The sequence below is a fragment of the Nerophis ophidion genome, linkage group LG02, assembly GCF_033978795.1.
Source record: "Nerophis ophidion isolate RoL-2023_Sa linkage group LG02, RoL_Noph_v1.0, whole genome shotgun sequence".
Classification (NCBI taxonomy): domain Eukaryota; kingdom Metazoa; phylum Chordata; class Actinopteri; order Syngnathiformes; family Syngnathidae; genus Nerophis; species Nerophis ophidion.
The window spans coordinates 70,458,428-70,475,901 of record NC_084612.1 but is presented as its reverse complement, the minus strand read 5'-3'; the positions used below and the strand labels follow the sequence as shown (position 1 = coordinate 70,475,901).

Sequence of the window (17,474 nt, the reverse complement as noted above, 5' to 3'; positions counted from 1 at the left end):
TAAAACATGCTTGAAACTGGATTAACAAGTGTTGCAAAGTGGTGTCATCAACAGTCACAAGTGTAAAATTACTTTTTTAAAGTAATAATTTCTTACTTCAAGCCTGAAAACAAAAAAAAATTAATTTTGCCAAGCACATATCATTATGTCAAGATAATGGCACTAGCATTTACTTCATTTAAGAATATTTTTCAACATAATGAGCAAAAAGGTCTATTTTTTTTTCTACCAAGAATAGTGCACTTGTTATTAGTGCGAATATACTTATTTTAAGGTTTTTTGGGGTTCATTGTGGTGGATTGTTTTTCCAACGCAAAGGAAAGTTGGCACGAGCAAAGCGTGAATGAAGGTACATATTTATTTATACTCTAACAAATTACAAAAAAGGCAAATAAAAGGCGCACACAATGGCGGTCCAAAACTAAACTATGAAAACAAAAAAAGCACAAAGGTAGAACTAAAAAAAACCCAAAAACTTACGTGGCATGGGCAGATAGGATTAAACAGCATGCCTTGGCATGAATGGAGTTGAAGTTAAGTCGCCAGGCTGACTTCCTGGCAACTTCCGGTTTAAATAATAGACGTGATAATTGCAAACAGGTGTGAGACATGAGGACAAGGTGAAAACTAATGAGTTGCTATGGTAACAAAACAAACAAGGAACTGCAGGAACAGGAACTGATTGTCCAAAAAATAAAACCAAACATGACAAAAATGTTCTTGTTCTATTGGCAGATAATTTAGCTTAGTTCGAATTAAATACCCCTCATTTTTGTATTTTTTTTCTTGTTTTTGAGCACTGACTTTTTGCTATGTAGAAGTTTCATGTCTTGAGCGATATTTCCCGCATTTACTTTGTATTAGCAATCACAAATAGGTTTGTAAAAACAAAATCCTTGCCTGAAGAGAGAAGAACCCCTCACAGGAAATATAAGACTTAATCAATATGCATCACCGCTGAAAATGAGGCCAAATCAATCAGTTTAGTCTTGATTTATTTATGATGCTAAAGTGGTTGAAAATGCACGCACATGCAGCTCGCATAACAGAGTGGTAGCTGGGTTCTGTCAAAGATGGATGTTTTTGTATCGCACGACGATGGCCGGTCCTTCGCATCGTCGGATGATCCTTGTGGCTGTTTCATGTGTCGCACCTGTGGGGCGATTGTTGTGGTGTCCTTGGGTTTCTAAATGTTTCTCTTCTGTTCTTTGCATCCCTCTTTCCTTTCCTCCTTCCACCCGCGGAACCGTTTCCTCCTCTGGGTCTTACGCGGTCTCTCTCAGCTCCAGGCCCTGTCACAGGCTCACAGCCCGTGGCCAGGCCTCGGCCCGCACCAGAGCAACGCGCGGCCTGGAAGGCTGAGGGTGAGTTGTTTCCATCTGTGTGTCGCTCTGTTTGTCGGCCTCCGTGTCTGTTTTTGTGCCTGCCCTCAGTCCATCGGCCAGGTTGCTGATGGACTGAATAATTGGTGGTTTTCTCGTCACAGACTTTCTTTGTGACGTCTCCTCATACCTTTAGGTGTACTTCTACAAACCCCGTTTCCATATGAGTTGGGAAATTGTGTTAGATGTAAATATAAACGGAATACAATGATTTGTAAATCCTTTTCAACCCATATTCAATTGAATGCACTACAAAGACAATATATTTGATGTTCAAACTCGTAAATTTTATTTTAGCTGCAACACGTGCCAAAGTAGTTGGGAAAGGGCATGTTCACACTGTGTTACATCACCTTTTCTTTTAACAACACTCAATAAACATTTGGGAACTGAGTAATCTAATTGTTGAAGCTTTGAAAGTGGAATTCTTTCCCATTCTTGTTTTATGTAGAGCTTCATTCGTTCAACAGTCCGGGGTCTCCGTTGTCGTATTTTACGCTTCATAATGCGCCACACATTTTCGATGGGAGACAGGTCTGTACCGCAGGCAGGCCAGGAAAGTACCCTCTTTTCCTACGAAGCCACACTGTTGTAACATGTGCTGAATGTGGCTTGGCATTGTCTTGCTGAAATAAGCAGGGGCGTCCATGAAAAAGACGGCGCTTAGATGTCAGCATATGTTGTTCCAAAACCTTATTGGGTATTGTGGCCAAATAGCTCAATTTTTGTTTCATCTGACATCACATGGACAAAGATAAGACCTTCTGGAGGAAAGTTCTGTGGTCAGATGAAACAAATATTGAGCTGTTTGACCACAACACCCAGCAATATAGTCCAACCAACAAGTATGTGCTTCAATCACTCCATCACCAAACAATTGAGTTGTAGAAATTACCCTCACTCTTTTCCTACGAAGCCACACTGTTGTAACACGTGCTGAATGTGGCTTGGCATTGTCTTGCTGAAATAAGCAGGGGCGTCCATGAAAAAGACGGCGCTTAGATGTCAGCATATGTTGTTCCAAAACCTTATTGGGTATTGTGGCCAAATAGCTCAATTTTTGTTTCATCTGACATCACATGGACAAAGATAAGACCTTCTGGAGGAAAGTTCTGTGGTCAGATGAAACAAATATTGAGCTGTTTGACCACAACACCCAGCAATATAGTCCAACCAACAAGTATGTGCTTCAATCACTCCATCACCAAACAAATGAGTTGTAGAAATTACCCTCACTCTTTTCCTACGAAGCCACACTGTTGTAACACGTGCTGAATGTGGCTTGGCATTGTCTTGGCATTGTCTCGCTGAAATAAGCAGGGGCGTCCATGAAAAAGACGGCGCTTAGATGGCAGCATATGTTGTTCCAAAACCTTTATAGATAGATAGGTAGATAGATAGATAGTACTTTATTGATTCCTTCAGGAAAATTAAAATTCCAGCAGCAGTGTACACAGTTGAGATCAATTTAAAAAAAAGTAAAAAGTAAATAATGGGGGTTTAAAAGGAAGCAAAATAGAGAAATATTACAAAAAGAATAAAAACAATGGGATTAACAATATAACAGTAAAATAAGAATATAACAAGACAAAGTAGGTGTTGTGATCCGGCTTCCGGATCACACATCTCTAGCATGTTTGTCTTTTTTTGTATTGTCCTACTATGTTTTGATCATGTTTTGGACTCTACCGATCCCGTTTGTTAGCGCACTTCCTTGTTTTGTATTGTCACCATGGCAACCTAAGTATGCCTCCTGCACGGACTCATTACGCACACCTGTTTTGAATTATTTGTGTTGTATTTAAGACCACCTGCTACCTTAGTTCCTCCTGGCTGTTTTGTTTGCTACTTGCAACACGCACGTTGGTTCTTATTTTTGTAATCACTATTGCTAAGTCTCGCCTTAGCTTTGCGTGCGCTCTGCACCTCTATTCCTGTACTCTGCTCTCGTTGCTAATTATTAGCATAGCTCTCCGTGCATTCGGCACGCCTTTTCTTTGCATTTTGTACCAGTATTATTTTTGTTTTTGTATTAAATCTAATCTTACCTGCAACTCCTGCCTGTCCTGGTCCTCTTGCATCCCTGGGGTAGCAACACGCATCCATTATGCCTCGCCATCGTGTCAGAAAACAGCCAGCACAACGCCGCCTCGCAGTGGACCACCAAAAGTCTTCCCTTCGCCAAGCCGCGAAGACTTTTTCCCCGGACAGCAGCGCGCAGACAACAGCCCAGTACTCTTCCCTGAGGTTTGGAAGTTTTGTTTTTTCTCCATATTCCAACCACTCTTCCGACTGGGCTGTAAGGCCAGGGCATACCTCCGGCCCACCGGTCCATCACGGTGACGTCATTTCGTCAACGCCCCCTGGTGACTCAATACCACCCCCTGTCGATGATATTTTTTCTGAGGATTTTTATATTGTTGAGTCTTATTCTCAACCTGTTTCAAATATTGACTATGATTTTTTGGACTCTATAGACACAACTAAGTTCTATACAGATGTTATTTCTAGATGCAAACTAAGGCAACATGAGCTACCTACTTTTCTTCCTCCTAGTAGACCTCCTCCACCTGTTTCCCCCGGTCAAGCCACTAAGGCCACCTAGACCTCCTCCACCGACTTTTCGACTCGCTAGTCCACTACCTCCAGTGCGCCCTCCACCACCGGTGTTCAAGCCTAGTCCCAGTCCTGGTCCGACTTCTGGCCAACATTGTAGATCAACTCGTAGACTGAGTCGTAGTCCGAGTCCTTGCCCAAGTCCTTATAAAAGCACTAGTTTGATTGTAAGTACTGGTCCTCACACAAGTCCTTGCCCAAGTCCTAGTGTTAGTCTAAATCCTCATAGTAGTCCTAGTCCTCCTCTCTGCCAGTCTCTTAGTGCTCCTCGGCTGACGCCGACACCTGCTCCTCGGCTGACGCCGACTCCTGCTCCTCGGCTGACGCCGACTCCTGCTCCTCGGCTGACGCCGACTCCTGCTCCTCGGCTGACGCCGACTCCTGCTCCTCGGCTGACGCCGACTCCTGCTCCTCGGCTGAAGCCGACTCCTGCTCCTCGGCTGAAGCCGACTCCTGCTCCTCGGCTGAAGCCGACACCTGCTCCTCGGCTGAAGCCGACACCTGCTCCTCGGCTGAAGCCGACACCTGCTCCTCGGCTGAAGCCGACACCTGCTCCTCGGCTGAAGCCGACACCTGCTCCTCGGCTGAAGCCGACACCTGCTCCCAGTCTGGTTCTCACACCAGCTCCCAGTCTGGTTCTCACACCAGCTCCCAGTCTGGTTCTCACACCAGCTCCCAGTCTGGTTCTCACACCAGCTCCCAGTCTGGTTCTCACACCAGCTCCCAGTCTGGTTCTCACACCAGCTCCCAGTCTGGTTCTCACACCAGCTCCCAGTCTGGTTCTCACACCAGCTCCCAGTCTGGTTCTCACACCAGCTCCCAGTCTGGTTCTCACACCAGCTCCCAGTCTGGTTCTCACACCAGCTCCCAGTCTGGTTCTCACACCAGCTCCCAGTCTGGTTCTCACACCAGCTCCCAGTCTGGTTCTCACACCAGCACAAACTCCCAGTCTGGTTCTCACACCAGCACAAACTCCAAGGCTGGAGCCCACTCCGGTACCAGCACCACGACAGGTACCGGTGCCAGCTCCGTGCCGCCAAGCACCGGTGCCAGCTCCGTGCCGCCAAGCACCGCCGACGACGGGGCTGGAGCCCACACCAGCGCCGACGACGGGGCTGGAGCCCACACCAGCGCCGACGACGGGGCTGGAGCCCACACCAGCGCCGACGACGGGGCTGGAGCCCACACCAGCGCCGACGACGGGGCTGGAGCCCACACCAGCGCCGACGACGGGGCTGGAGCCCACACCAGCGCCGACGACGGGGCTGGAGCCCACACCAGCACCACCGACGACTCCTGCGGCTCCCAGGCCGCCTCCGACGACTCCTGCGGCTCCCAGGCCGCCTCCGACGACTCCTGCGGCTCCCAGGCCGCCTCCGACGACTCCTGCGGCTCCCAGGCCGCCTCCAGCTGCACTCGGGCCTGCTTTGGCTGCAGTCCCCGCACCCTCGTCTGCTGCTTCCAAGCCTGCTGGGATTTCGGTGCTGAGGCGTCGTCCACCACGTCGACCACGGGCGTGGCCTCTGCGAGGTCATCCTCCTCGCCAGATACTCCCTCCTCCATGTCGGCCACGGATGTGGCCGTGCCCGGGTCGTCCGCCTCGCCGGGCACCTCATCCTGCGAGGCGGCCACTAATGTGGCCTTTTCGAGGTCGCCCGCCAAAACTTTTTCGGCAGCAGCGTTCCACCCGCCGCCGCCACATGATGTGTCCTCGGTGGATTCGGGGACATGCGATCTGGCGACCCTCCACCGTGGACTCCTTCCGCCCTCCCTTCGTTTGTGAACTTTCTGGTTTTGGGAGGGGGTTCTCTTTATTGCAGTTTTTTGGGGGCATCTGGGATCTGCCCCTTAAGGGGGGGGTAATGTTGTGATCCGGCTTCCGGATCACACATCTCTAGCATGTTTGTCTTTTTTTGTATTGTCCTACTATGTTTTGATCATGTTTTGGACTCTACCGATCCCGTTTGTTAGCGCACTTCCTTGTTTTGTATTGTCACCATGGCAACCTAAGTATGCCTCCTGCACGGACTCATTACGCACACCTGTTTTGAATTATTTGTGTTGTATTTAAGACCACCTGCTACCTTAGTTCCTCCTGGCTGTTTTGTTTGCTACTTGCAACACGCACGTTGGTTCTTATTTTTGTAATCACTATTGCTAAGTCTCGCCTTAGCTTTGCGTGCGCTCTGCACCTCTATTCCTGTACTCTGCTCTCGTTGCTAATTATTAGCATAGCTCTCCGTGCATTCGGCACGCCTTTTCTTTGCATTTTGTACCAGTATTATTTTTGTTTTTGTATTAAATCTAATCTTACCTGCAACTCCTGCCTGTCCTGGTCCTCTTGCATCCCTGGGGTAGCAACACGCATCCATTATGCCTCGCCATCGTGTCAGTAGGCAGTAGTGACCATGTTATGAAAACGTATGGTCACTTTATGTACCTTTCAGCATTAATGGTGCCTTCACAGATGTATAAGTTACCCATGCCTTGGGCACTAATGCACCCCCATACCATCACAGATGCTGGCTTTTGAACTTTGCGTCGATAACAGTCTGGATGGTTCGCTTCCCCTTTGGTCCGGATGACACGATGTCGAATATTTCCAAAAACTATTTGAAATGTGGACTTGTCAGTCCATCTTAGATGAGCCTGGGCCCAGAGAAGCCAGCGGCATTTCTGGATGTTGTTGATAAATGGCTTTCGCTTTGTATATTAGAGCTTTAACTTGCACTTACAGATGTAGCGACGAAGTGTATTTAGTGACGGTGGTTTTCTGAGGTGTTCCTGAGCCCATGTGGTGATATCCTTTATGTCGGTTTTTGATACAGTGCCATCTGAGGGATCGAAGGTGACAGTCATTCAATGTTGGTTTCCGGCCATGCCGCTTACGTGGAGTGATTTCTCCAGATTCTCTAAACCTTTTGATGATATTATGGACTGTAGATTTTGAAATCCCTAAATTTCTTGCAATTAGACTTTTAGACATTTTGTTCTTAAACTGTTTAACTATTTGCTCACGCAGTTGTGGACAAAGGGGTGTACCTCGCCCCATCCTTTCTTGTGAAAGACTGAGCATTTTTGGGGAAGCTGTTTTTATACCCAATCATGGCACCCACCTGTTCCCAATTAGCCTGCACACCTGTGGGATGTTCCACATAAGTGTTTGATGAGCATTCCTCAACTTTATCGGTATTTATTGCCACTTTTCCCAACTTCTTTGTCACGTGTTGCTGGCATCAAATTCTAAAGTTAATGATTATTTGCAATAAAAAAAAAATGTCGATCAGTTTGAACATCAAATATGTTGTCTTTGTAGCATATTCAACTGAATATGGGTTGAAAATGATTTGCAAATCATTGTATTCTGTTTATATTTACATCTAACACAAATTTCCCAACTCATATGGAAAGGGGGTTTGTACCCACACCAGGCGTCTGGATGCGTAACGCGTACCCCGCTCCTCTTTCAGGTCGGGAGCTGCGCGTGGTGATGAACACCAACGACCCCGACTATGAGCACGTCTACTCCATCGAGGCCTTGGACGACCCCTCCGATGAGCTGCTGTACTTCCCTCCCGCCGACAACCGCACTGACGGTAAATACCACGACGGGGGCCGCTCTCACTGCCGCAGTGCTCACCCTGTGCGTGTCCGCAGGTGTGCCTGACAAACAGGATGCGGGGAAACCTGTCAAAGTTAAAGCCAACAACGCACCGAAGGACGTCAAGGTCGGTGGTAAGGAAGGAGCCAAGACGACAGCGCCGAAGTCAGCCAAGCCCCAACCAGTGAGGGCCAAGAGGGAGACCCTTGGAGAAGGTAGGGAAGCTTGTGGAAAACATTCGACTTAAAAACATAACTCTGACTCCTTTAGTACTGTAGAAAATAAAAATGCTTAAATAATTATTAGTTTGAATTAAATTTATCTGTTCTATACTTTTACCTGTTTTAGTCCCTGTCCTGTAAGTTTTCACTTTATAGTGCCGTGCAAAGTTTTCCGCACCTGCTACCTGATCGACAATTGGGACACACCTGTACCCGGTTGCCAATCAGTCTCCTATTTCAGTCCAACCGTGTCTTTCAGACGGGGTGCTTTTAGTACACGTGTTGTTTACCTTTTCAAAAAAAGTCCCGTGTTTTGTGCATTTACTTGTGCACTCGCCTTCTTTTGTTTTTCCTCCACTCCTGTCGTGAGTGAGTTTTCTGTTTATTTTCTCCTCTCCTCATAGCTGCATTCCGGCTTCCTCAATCTGCGGTATATTTTTTAGGTGGGACAAATGATTCACAGGACATCATATTCATTATTCTCCACCACTTGGCAGTCGTGTCCCTTCCAATATTAGAGAAAAAAAAGCATTTTTGAGTCACTAGAGAAAAGCGCTATATAAATATAATTCACTTCACTTCACTTCACATTTTGAATATTGATTCACAGGACATCATATTCATTATTCTCCACCACTTGGCAGTCGTGTCCCTTCCAATATTAGAGAAATATTCAAAATGTGAAGTGAAGTGAAGTGAATTATATTTATATAGCGCTTTTCTCTAGTGACTCAAAGCGCTTTACATAGTGAAACCCAATATCTAATTTACATTTAAACCAGTGTGGGTGGCACTGGGAGCAGGTGGGTAAAGTGTCTTGCCCAAGGACACAACAGCAGTGACTAGGATGGCGGAAGCGGGAATCGAACCTGCAACCCTCAAGTTGCTGGCACGGCCACGCTACCAACCGAGCTATGCTATGTAAAAGATATTGATCCATAATCTATTAAATTGATTATTTTACAAGGTCATATCTCTGAACACGGTTTTGTTTATTCTGATGTGTGTTGAATTATAAACTTCCTCATTACTTGGGGCGGTATAGCTCGGTTGGTAGAGCTGCCGTGCCAGCAACTTGAGGGTTGCAGGTTCGATTCCCGCTTCCGCCATCCTAGTCACTGCCGTTGTGTCCTTGGGCAAGACACTTTACCCACCTGCTCCCAGTGCCACCCACACTGGTTTAAATGTAACTTAGATATTGGGTTTCACTATGTAAAGCGCTTGGAGTCACTTGAGAAAAGCGCTATATAAATATAATTCATTTCACACTTCACTTGATGACACAGCTTTGCAACGCTTGATATTCTAGTTTCATGCTTGTTTTACTCAATATAGGTCATCAAATCTCAGCAACAAGCTGTAATATCTTACTGAGATCATTTAGGACCAAAACCCTTAAAACAAGTAAAACACTCTTAACATAAAATCTGCTTAGTGAGAAGAATTATCATATCAGACAGAAAATAAGTAAATCCATTTTCTACCGCTTATTCCCTTTTGGGGTGGCGGGGGGCGCTGGCGCCTATCTCAGCTGCAATCGGGCGGAAGGCGGGGTACACCCTGGACAAGCCGCCACCTCATCGCAGGGCCAACACAGATAGACAGACAACATTCACACTCACATTCACACACTAGGGCCAATTTAGTGTTGCCAATCAACCTATCCCCAGGTGCATGTCTTTGGAAGTGGGAGGAAGCCGGAGTACCCGGAGGGAACCCACGCAGTCACGGGGAGAACATGCAAACTCCACACAGAAAGATCCCGAGCCTGGATTTGAACCCAGGACTGCAGGAACTTCGTATTGTGAGGCAGACGAACTAACCCCTCTGCCACCGTGAAGCCCCCAAAATAAGTAAATATCACCCTTATTTGAGATATTTCATCTTACTTAGATTTCAGTTTTTGCAGTGTAACAGAACTGATTTGAGAAGCACTGGTGTACTCAAACGTGCACACAGTGACTTCCTGTTCGGTGCAAAATTAACTTCAAAATAAAACTGCACCCATGGATTGATTGATTGTTGTATTTTTTTAATATCTACAAGAAAGATTTGCGCATGTACGACAGCTTTATTGTCATGGCAGTGAAGACATATGAGGACATTATCGTAGCAGATTTGTTAGATAGCAGTATGAAATATTGTAAAGTGAGCGGAATGTTGACAAGGCAGGATGACAAATCAGCATTTTATTGGCGTTTACAAAACAACAGTCTGTGCGGTGCAGCCACACTAACTCAAACCGGTGAACTTTTTTCAAGGTTGACAGATGTGCTCACACGTCACGTCTGACTGGGCACTAATGCACCCCCATACCATCACAGATGCTGGCTTTTGAACTTTGCGTCGATAACAGTCTGGATGGTTTGCTTCCCCTTTGTTCCGGATGACACGATGTCGAATATTTCCAAAAATAATTTGACATGTGAACTCGTCAGACCACAGAACACTTTTCCACTTTGCATCAGTCCATCTTAGATGATCTCGGGCCCAGAGAAGCCGGCGGCGTTTCTGGATGTTGTTGATAAATGGCTTTCGCTTTGCATCATAGAGCTTTAACTTGCACTTACAGATGTAGTGACGAACTGTATTTAGTGACAGTGTTTTTTCTGAAGTGTTCCTGAGCCCATGTGGTGATATCCTTTAGAGATTGATGTCGGTTTTTGATACAGTGCCGTCTGAGGCCCAGAGAAGCCAGCTGCGTTTCTGGATGTTGTTGATAAATGGCTTTCGCTTTGCATAGTAGAGCTTTAAAGGCCTCCTGAAACCCACTACTACCGACCACACAGTCTGATAGTTTATGTATCAATGATGAAATATTAACATTGCAACACATGCCAATACGGTCGGTTTAGTTTACTAAATTACAATTTTAAATTTCAAGCGGAGTTTCTTGTTGAAACTGTCCCGGAATGATGACGCGTGTTTGTGACATCTCGGGTTGAAGCGGACATATTAGCCCAGCACCACTTACGGCTAAAAAGTCATCTCTTTTTCATTGCATAATTACACAGTAATTTGGACATCTGTGTTGCAATTTGTTCAATTAATAATGGAGACGTCAAAGAAGAATGCTGTTTGTGGAAAGCGGTGGATTGCAGCTGCCTTTAGCAACCGAGACACAGGCGGTGTTTCTCTGTTTGTTGTGAAGCTTTAACACAGAACGATCAAGCGAACATGTTTCTCTACGTCAACCAGCAAATTTTGGGATGGGAAAATTGTGATATTAAGTCGCCTCTTACCGTAGACATCAATGGATTATGCGTCCTCCTGCAGCAGCTGTCAAAAAGGCTCTGTTCTTGGCTCCTTTATTCTCTCAGAGACACTGGCGTTCACCGTAGACATCCGACTTTCAGGTATGACTTTAGAATCTCACTAAAACACTATTAACACAATAAGCAGATAAGGGATTTTCCAGAATTATCCTAGTAAATGTGTCTAATTACATCTGAAACGCTCACACTGCCGCAGCCCGGATCTGTCACTTTTTCTTTTTTATTTATTTATTTATTTATTTTTTGTGTGCTTCACTCTTACTTTTCTCATCCACGAATCTTTCATCCTCGCTCAAATTAATGGGGAAATCGTCACTTTCTCGGTCTGAATCGCTCTTGCTGCTGGTGGCCATGATTGTAAACAATGTTCAGATGTGAGGAGCTCTACAACCCGTGACGTCACACGCACATTGTCTGCTACTTCCGGTACAGGCAAGGCTTTTTTATTAGCGACCAAAAGTTGCGAACTTTATCGTCGATGTTCGCTACTAAATCCTTTCAGCAAAAATATGGCAATATCGCGAAATGATCAAGTATGACACATAGAATGGACCTGCTATCCCCGTTTGAATAAGAAAATATCATTTCAGTCGGCCTTTAATATTTGCCTACATGTCCCTTGGCAAGTTTCACTGCAATAAGGCACTTTTGGTTGCCATCCACAAGCTTCTGGTTGAATTTTTGACCACTCCTCTTGACAAAATTGGTGCAGTTCCGCTATATTGGTTTTCTGACATGGACTTGTTTCTCCAGCATTGTCCACATGTTTAATTCAGGACTTTGGGAAGGCCATTCTAAAACGTTAATTATAGCCTGATTTGGCCATTCCTTTTGACGTGTGCTTGGGGTTATTGTCCTTTTGGAACACCCAACTGCGCCCAAGACCCAACCTACGGGCTGATGATTTTGGGTTGTCCTGCAGAATTTTGAGGTAATCCTTCTTTTTCATAGTCCCATTTACTCTCTGTAAAGCACAAGTTCCATTGGCAGCAAAACAGGCCCAGAGCATAATACTACCACCATCATGCTTGACGGTAGGAATGGTGTTCCTGGGATTAAAGGCATCACCTTTTCTCCTTCAAACATATTGCTGGGTATTGTGGCCAAATAGCTCAATCTTCTTCAACTCATATTCAATTGAATGCACTACAAAAACAAGATATTTGATGTCCAAACTCGTAAATTTGATTTTAGCTGCGACACGTGCCAAAGTGAAGTGTGAAGTGAATTATATTTATATACCGCTTTTCTCCAGTGACTCAAAGCGCTTTACATAGTGAAACCCAATATCTAAGTTACATTTAAACCAGTGTGGGTGGCACTGGGAGCAGGTGGGTAAAGTGTCTTGCCCAAGGACACAACGGCATTGACTAGGATGGCAGAAGCGGGATTCGAACCTGCAACCCTCAAGTTGCTGGCACGGCCGCTCTACCAACCGAGCTGTACCGCCCCAAAGTAGTTGGGAAAGGGCATGTTCACCACTGTGTTACATCACCTTTTCCTTTAACAACACTCAATAAACGTTTGGGAACTGAGGAAACTAATTGTTGAAGCTTTGAAAGTGGAATTCCTTCCCACTCTTGTTTTATGTAGAGCTTCATTCGTTCAACAGTCCGGGGTCTCCGCTGTCGTATTTTACGCTTCATAATGCGCCAAACATTTTCGATGGGAGACAGGTCGGGAGGATAATACCCTCACTCTTTTCCTACGAAGCCACACTGTTGTAACATGTGCTGAATGTGGCTTGGCATTGTCTTGCTGAAATAAGCAGGGGCGTCCATGAAAAAGACGGCGCTTAGATGTCAGCATATGTTGTTCCAAAACCTTATTGGGTATTGTGGCCAAATGGCTCAATTTTTCTTTCATCTGACATCACATGGACAAAGATAAGACCTTCTGGAGGAAAGTTATGTGGTCAGATGAAACAAAAATTGAGCTGATTGACCACAACACCCAGCAATATAGTCCAACCAACAAGTATGTGCTCCAATCACTCCATCACCAAACAATTGCGTTGTAGAAATTATTGGAAACTCAAGACAGCCATGACATGATGTTCTTTATGTTCTATTCGTCCATGCAACTCCAAGAAAGAAATATTAAACACGTACATCCTCTCTTTCCTTGTTCTTCCTTTGAAGCTGCCGTTGAGCGCTGCTTTCTGCCAATGGAGGAGGGCGGCTGCGAGCGCTACACCATGCGCTGGTACTTTAACGGCCGTGTTCGGGCGTGCAGGCCTTTCATCTACAGCGGCTGTGGAGGGAATGACAACCGCTTCCTCCACTTGGAGGAGTGTGAGGTGGTGTGCCTTGACAACGACGAAGGTACACAACACACACCCGCATCACGCGTGAGGACCATTTCCACGAACAGGTGATGTTTCTACCTTTCAACATAGACTGAATGTTACTTATAATTTGATGCATAGCACGGAATAAAATCCCTTTATTGTCATCACACTTAACAACAAAATTCAATCAGTGCAATGCACATACCTAAAAGTCTTAAAAGCAGTCACGCACAAAAATGTTGCACGTTCTATATTGCATGGATGTTATATTTATTTAGGTGTTTATTGAATGTACCAAAATATTTTCCGGACTATAAGCCGCAACTTTTTTCCTACACTTTGAACCCTGCTGCTTTCAAGACGGTGTGGATAAACCGCGGATTGGGCGGTTGACATGACTAAAAAATAGATTTTAATTAGATTCGGGCGGGTGGCGGTTGAACCAACTGGAAATATTTGATATGCATGGTTCTGTGATTTGGTATCCTTTGCCATTTTAAGTGCCATTTAAGACCCGTGTCATAAAGCGAAGAAGCCAATAAGAGACGCTATTATTCTCCTGAATGACTGCCGGTAGTCACCCAGATAATAAGTATTAGGGCGTGCTATGAAGCCATTGGCTTTGTCGTCTACTACAACATGTACGATCTGCTTGTCAGTCCTGCATCATGTTGTGTGTGGTTTCCGCGGCAACATGCACACGACTGCAAGGCATACTGGGTGACACTAATGGTTGTGATATAAAAAAATTTTAACACTCTTGGTAATATGCGCCACGCTGTGAAGCCACACCAATTAAGAAGGACAGACACATTTCGGGAGAACATCCTCACAGTAACACAACATAAACGCAACACAACAAATACCCATAATCCTTTGTATTCATGATACTTCCTGAGTATTGTATACACCCCGCTAGCAGCAATGTGTGAAAACACATAAAATGTTAACTAAATCTATTTTTTTTTGTGTGATTTTTTTTTTAATAATATGAAGTGTAAGTATTATTTTGGGATAAGATTAACACATATATGTAAAAAAAATTTTTTTAATTCTGGAGGACTTCAATGAATACATTTCATGGTAAAGTCTCATTTTAGGAAACAGTTACCAGCAACAAATTGAATACGTCTTTTAAATTGTACTTTGGATTCAAATTACTTTTTTTTTTAATCTAACCACATGACGTGACATTGCATGAAATGTAGCACTAATGGTCCCGAATTTAGCCCAATGTTGCTCTATAAGAAATGTAGCTTACACCTCATTTCTGTTGTGCATTTATATATTGCATTTCCTGGGGCTTTAAAGTGGACCGATTCAGTGGAATGGCCCTTGCGCGCACACACGCACACACACACATGCACGCACGCACACACACACACACACACACACAGATACACATTCTTGTATTTGTTACCTTCTTGACAACTCTGAAAAATGCCTACCTCTTTAGGACCACCCTTTCTAGATATGTAAAGGTGTGTATTTACAACATTAATAATATATACATACCATGCTAATATAAAAAAGCTTGTTGTGTAAAATGAGTTGAAATTTCACAAGAAAGGTCACAATTTCACAATGAAAAAAATAAAAAAGTATTATAACAAAAGTGGTCATTTTACTCAATGCAAGTCCAAATTTTACAAGAAAAACTGAACATTTGTGCAATATTATGATAAAAGTTGGAATTTTACTCAAAGCTTAAAAAATTGGCAATTTTATGAAAAGAGTCCTAATTTTACTCAACAAAAGTCACACTTATAAAAAAAATAAATAAAAAAAATCGGCAATTTTATAATAATAATCGGAAAATTACTTGGCAAAATTATGACAAGTCATAATTGAACTCAAAAAATATCACTATTTTACAAAAACAACAAAAAAAGGCAATATATTGATAAAAGTCGTAATTTTATATGACAAATGTCAGCACTTTGCATTAAAAAGTAATAATTTTACGAGAAAGAATATGAGAAAAGTTCCCAATTTTATAAGAAAAAAGTCAACAAATTGTAAGAAAAAGACTGCTTTTAGTTATTTATTATTATTTTTTTAATTGTTATTGGTTTTTAATCTTCATTTTTAATCTTCCAAGTTTTTACAGTATATCTCTTTTTTTTATCATTATTTTGGCCAGAGGGAGAGCACTTCAAATTTTTACACACACTTGTTATTTCATATGTTGACCAGAGGAGGAGGACTTTTAAAAGCGACACACAGTCACATCCTAAGTTTGATAGATTTCACCACCAGGGGTGCAAATGAGACATTCTCTATTAGATGCAATGGTTTTCCGTATTGGGATCATGATTTATGTCCCAACTTGTTCACACCTCCTCATATGGAAGGTACTTTTCCTTGTTGATATCTCAAGAAGGGCAGAAAAACAAGAACACACACACACACACACACACACACATTTTTGTATTTGTTACCTTCTTGAGACCTCCGAAAAATGCCTAACTCTTTAGGACCACCCTTTCTAGATATGTAAAGGTGTATATTTACAACATTAATGATATTTACATACCATGCTAATATAAAAAAGCTTGTTGTGTAAAATGAGTTGAAATTTCACAAGAAAGGTCACAATTTCACAATAAAAACAATGAAAAAGTATTACAACAAAAGTGGTAATTTTACTCAATGCAAGTCCAAATTTTACAAGAAAAACTGAACATTTGTGCAATATTATGATAAAAGTTGGAATTTTACACAAAGCTTAAAATTTTGGCAATTTTATGAAAAGAGTCCTAATTTTACTCAACAAGTCACAATTTTATAAAAAAAAAAAAAAAATTGGGCAATTTTATAATAATAATCGGAAAATTACTTGGCAAAATTATGACAAGTCATAATTTAACTAAAAAAATGTCACTATTTTACAAAGACAACAAAAAAAGGCAATATATTGATAAAAGGTGTAATTTTATATGACAAATGTCAGCACTTTGCATTAAAGAGTAATAATTTTACGAGAAAATATTGTAATATTACAGAAAGAATATGAGAAAAGTTCCCAATTTTATAAGAAAAAAGTCAACAAATTGTAAGAAAAAGACTGCTTTTAGTTATTTATTTATTTTTTTAATTGTTATTGGTTTTTAATCTTCATTATTTACTTCCAAGTTTTTACAGTGTCTCTTTTTTTATCATTATTTTGGCCAGAAGGAGAGCACTTCAAATTTTTACACACACTTGTTATTTCATATGTTGACCAGAGGGGGGAGGACTTTTAAAAGCGACACAGAGTCACATCCTAATTTTGATAGATTTCACCACCAGGGGTGCAAATGAGACATTCTCTATTAGATGCAATGGTTTTCCGTATTGGGACCATGATTTATGTCCCAACTTGTTCACACCTCCTCATATGGAAGGTTCTTTTCCTTGTTGATGTCTCAAGAAGGGCAGAAAAACAAGAACACACACACACATTCTTGTGTTTGTTACCTTCTTGAGACCTCGGAAAAATGCCTACCTCTTTAGGACCACCCTTTCTAGATATATAAAGGTTTATTATTACAACATTAATAATATATACACACCATGCTAAAATAAAAAATCTTGTTGTGAAAAATGAGTTGGAATTTCACAAAAAAGGTCACAATTTCACAATAAAAACAAAAAAAAAAAGTATAATAAAAGTCGTGATTTTTCTCAACGCAAGTCAAAATTTTACAAGAAAAACTGAACATTTGTGCAATATTATGATAATAGTTGGAATTTTACTCAATAACAGTCACAATTTTACAAGAAAAGCTTAAAATGTTGGCAATTTTCTGAAAAGAGTCCTAATTTTACTCGACAAAAGTCACAATTTTTTTTTTTAAACTTAAAAAATGTGGACAATATTATAAAAATAATTGTAATTTTACTCGGCAAAATTATGCCAAAAGTCATAATTTCACTCAAAAAATGTCACTATTTTACAAAAACAACAAAGGCAATATTTTGATAAAAGACATTATTTTATTTGACAAATGTCACCACTTTGCATTAAAAAGTCATTAATTTTACATAAAAAAGTAATAATTTTACAAGAAAATATTGCAATATTACAGAAACAGAAAGAATATGAGA

At 42.4% G+C, this 17,474-nt stretch overlaps 1 protein-coding gene across 1 annotated transcript in view; it reads left to right on the top strand.

Moving 5' to 3' along the window:
• The first annotated feature begins 1,224 nt into the window (after positions 1-1,224).
• si:dkey-117n7.5 (uncharacterized protein LOC559444 homolog) overlaps positions 1,225-17,474 on the top strand; it is a 17,109-nt gene continuing 859 nt past the window's right edge. Inside the window, exons 1-4 of the mRNA XM_061889797.1 lie at positions 1,225-1,364; positions 7,469-7,594; positions 7,656-7,814; positions 13,237-13,419. Of these exons, the coding sequence (XP_061745781.1) occupies positions 7,489-7,594; positions 7,656-7,814; positions 13,237-13,419 (448 nt within the window). The 5' untranslated portion in view covers positions 1,225-1,364; positions 7,469-7,488. The remainder of the gene's footprint in view (positions 1,365-7,468; positions 7,595-7,655; positions 7,815-13,236; positions 13,420-17,474) is intronic.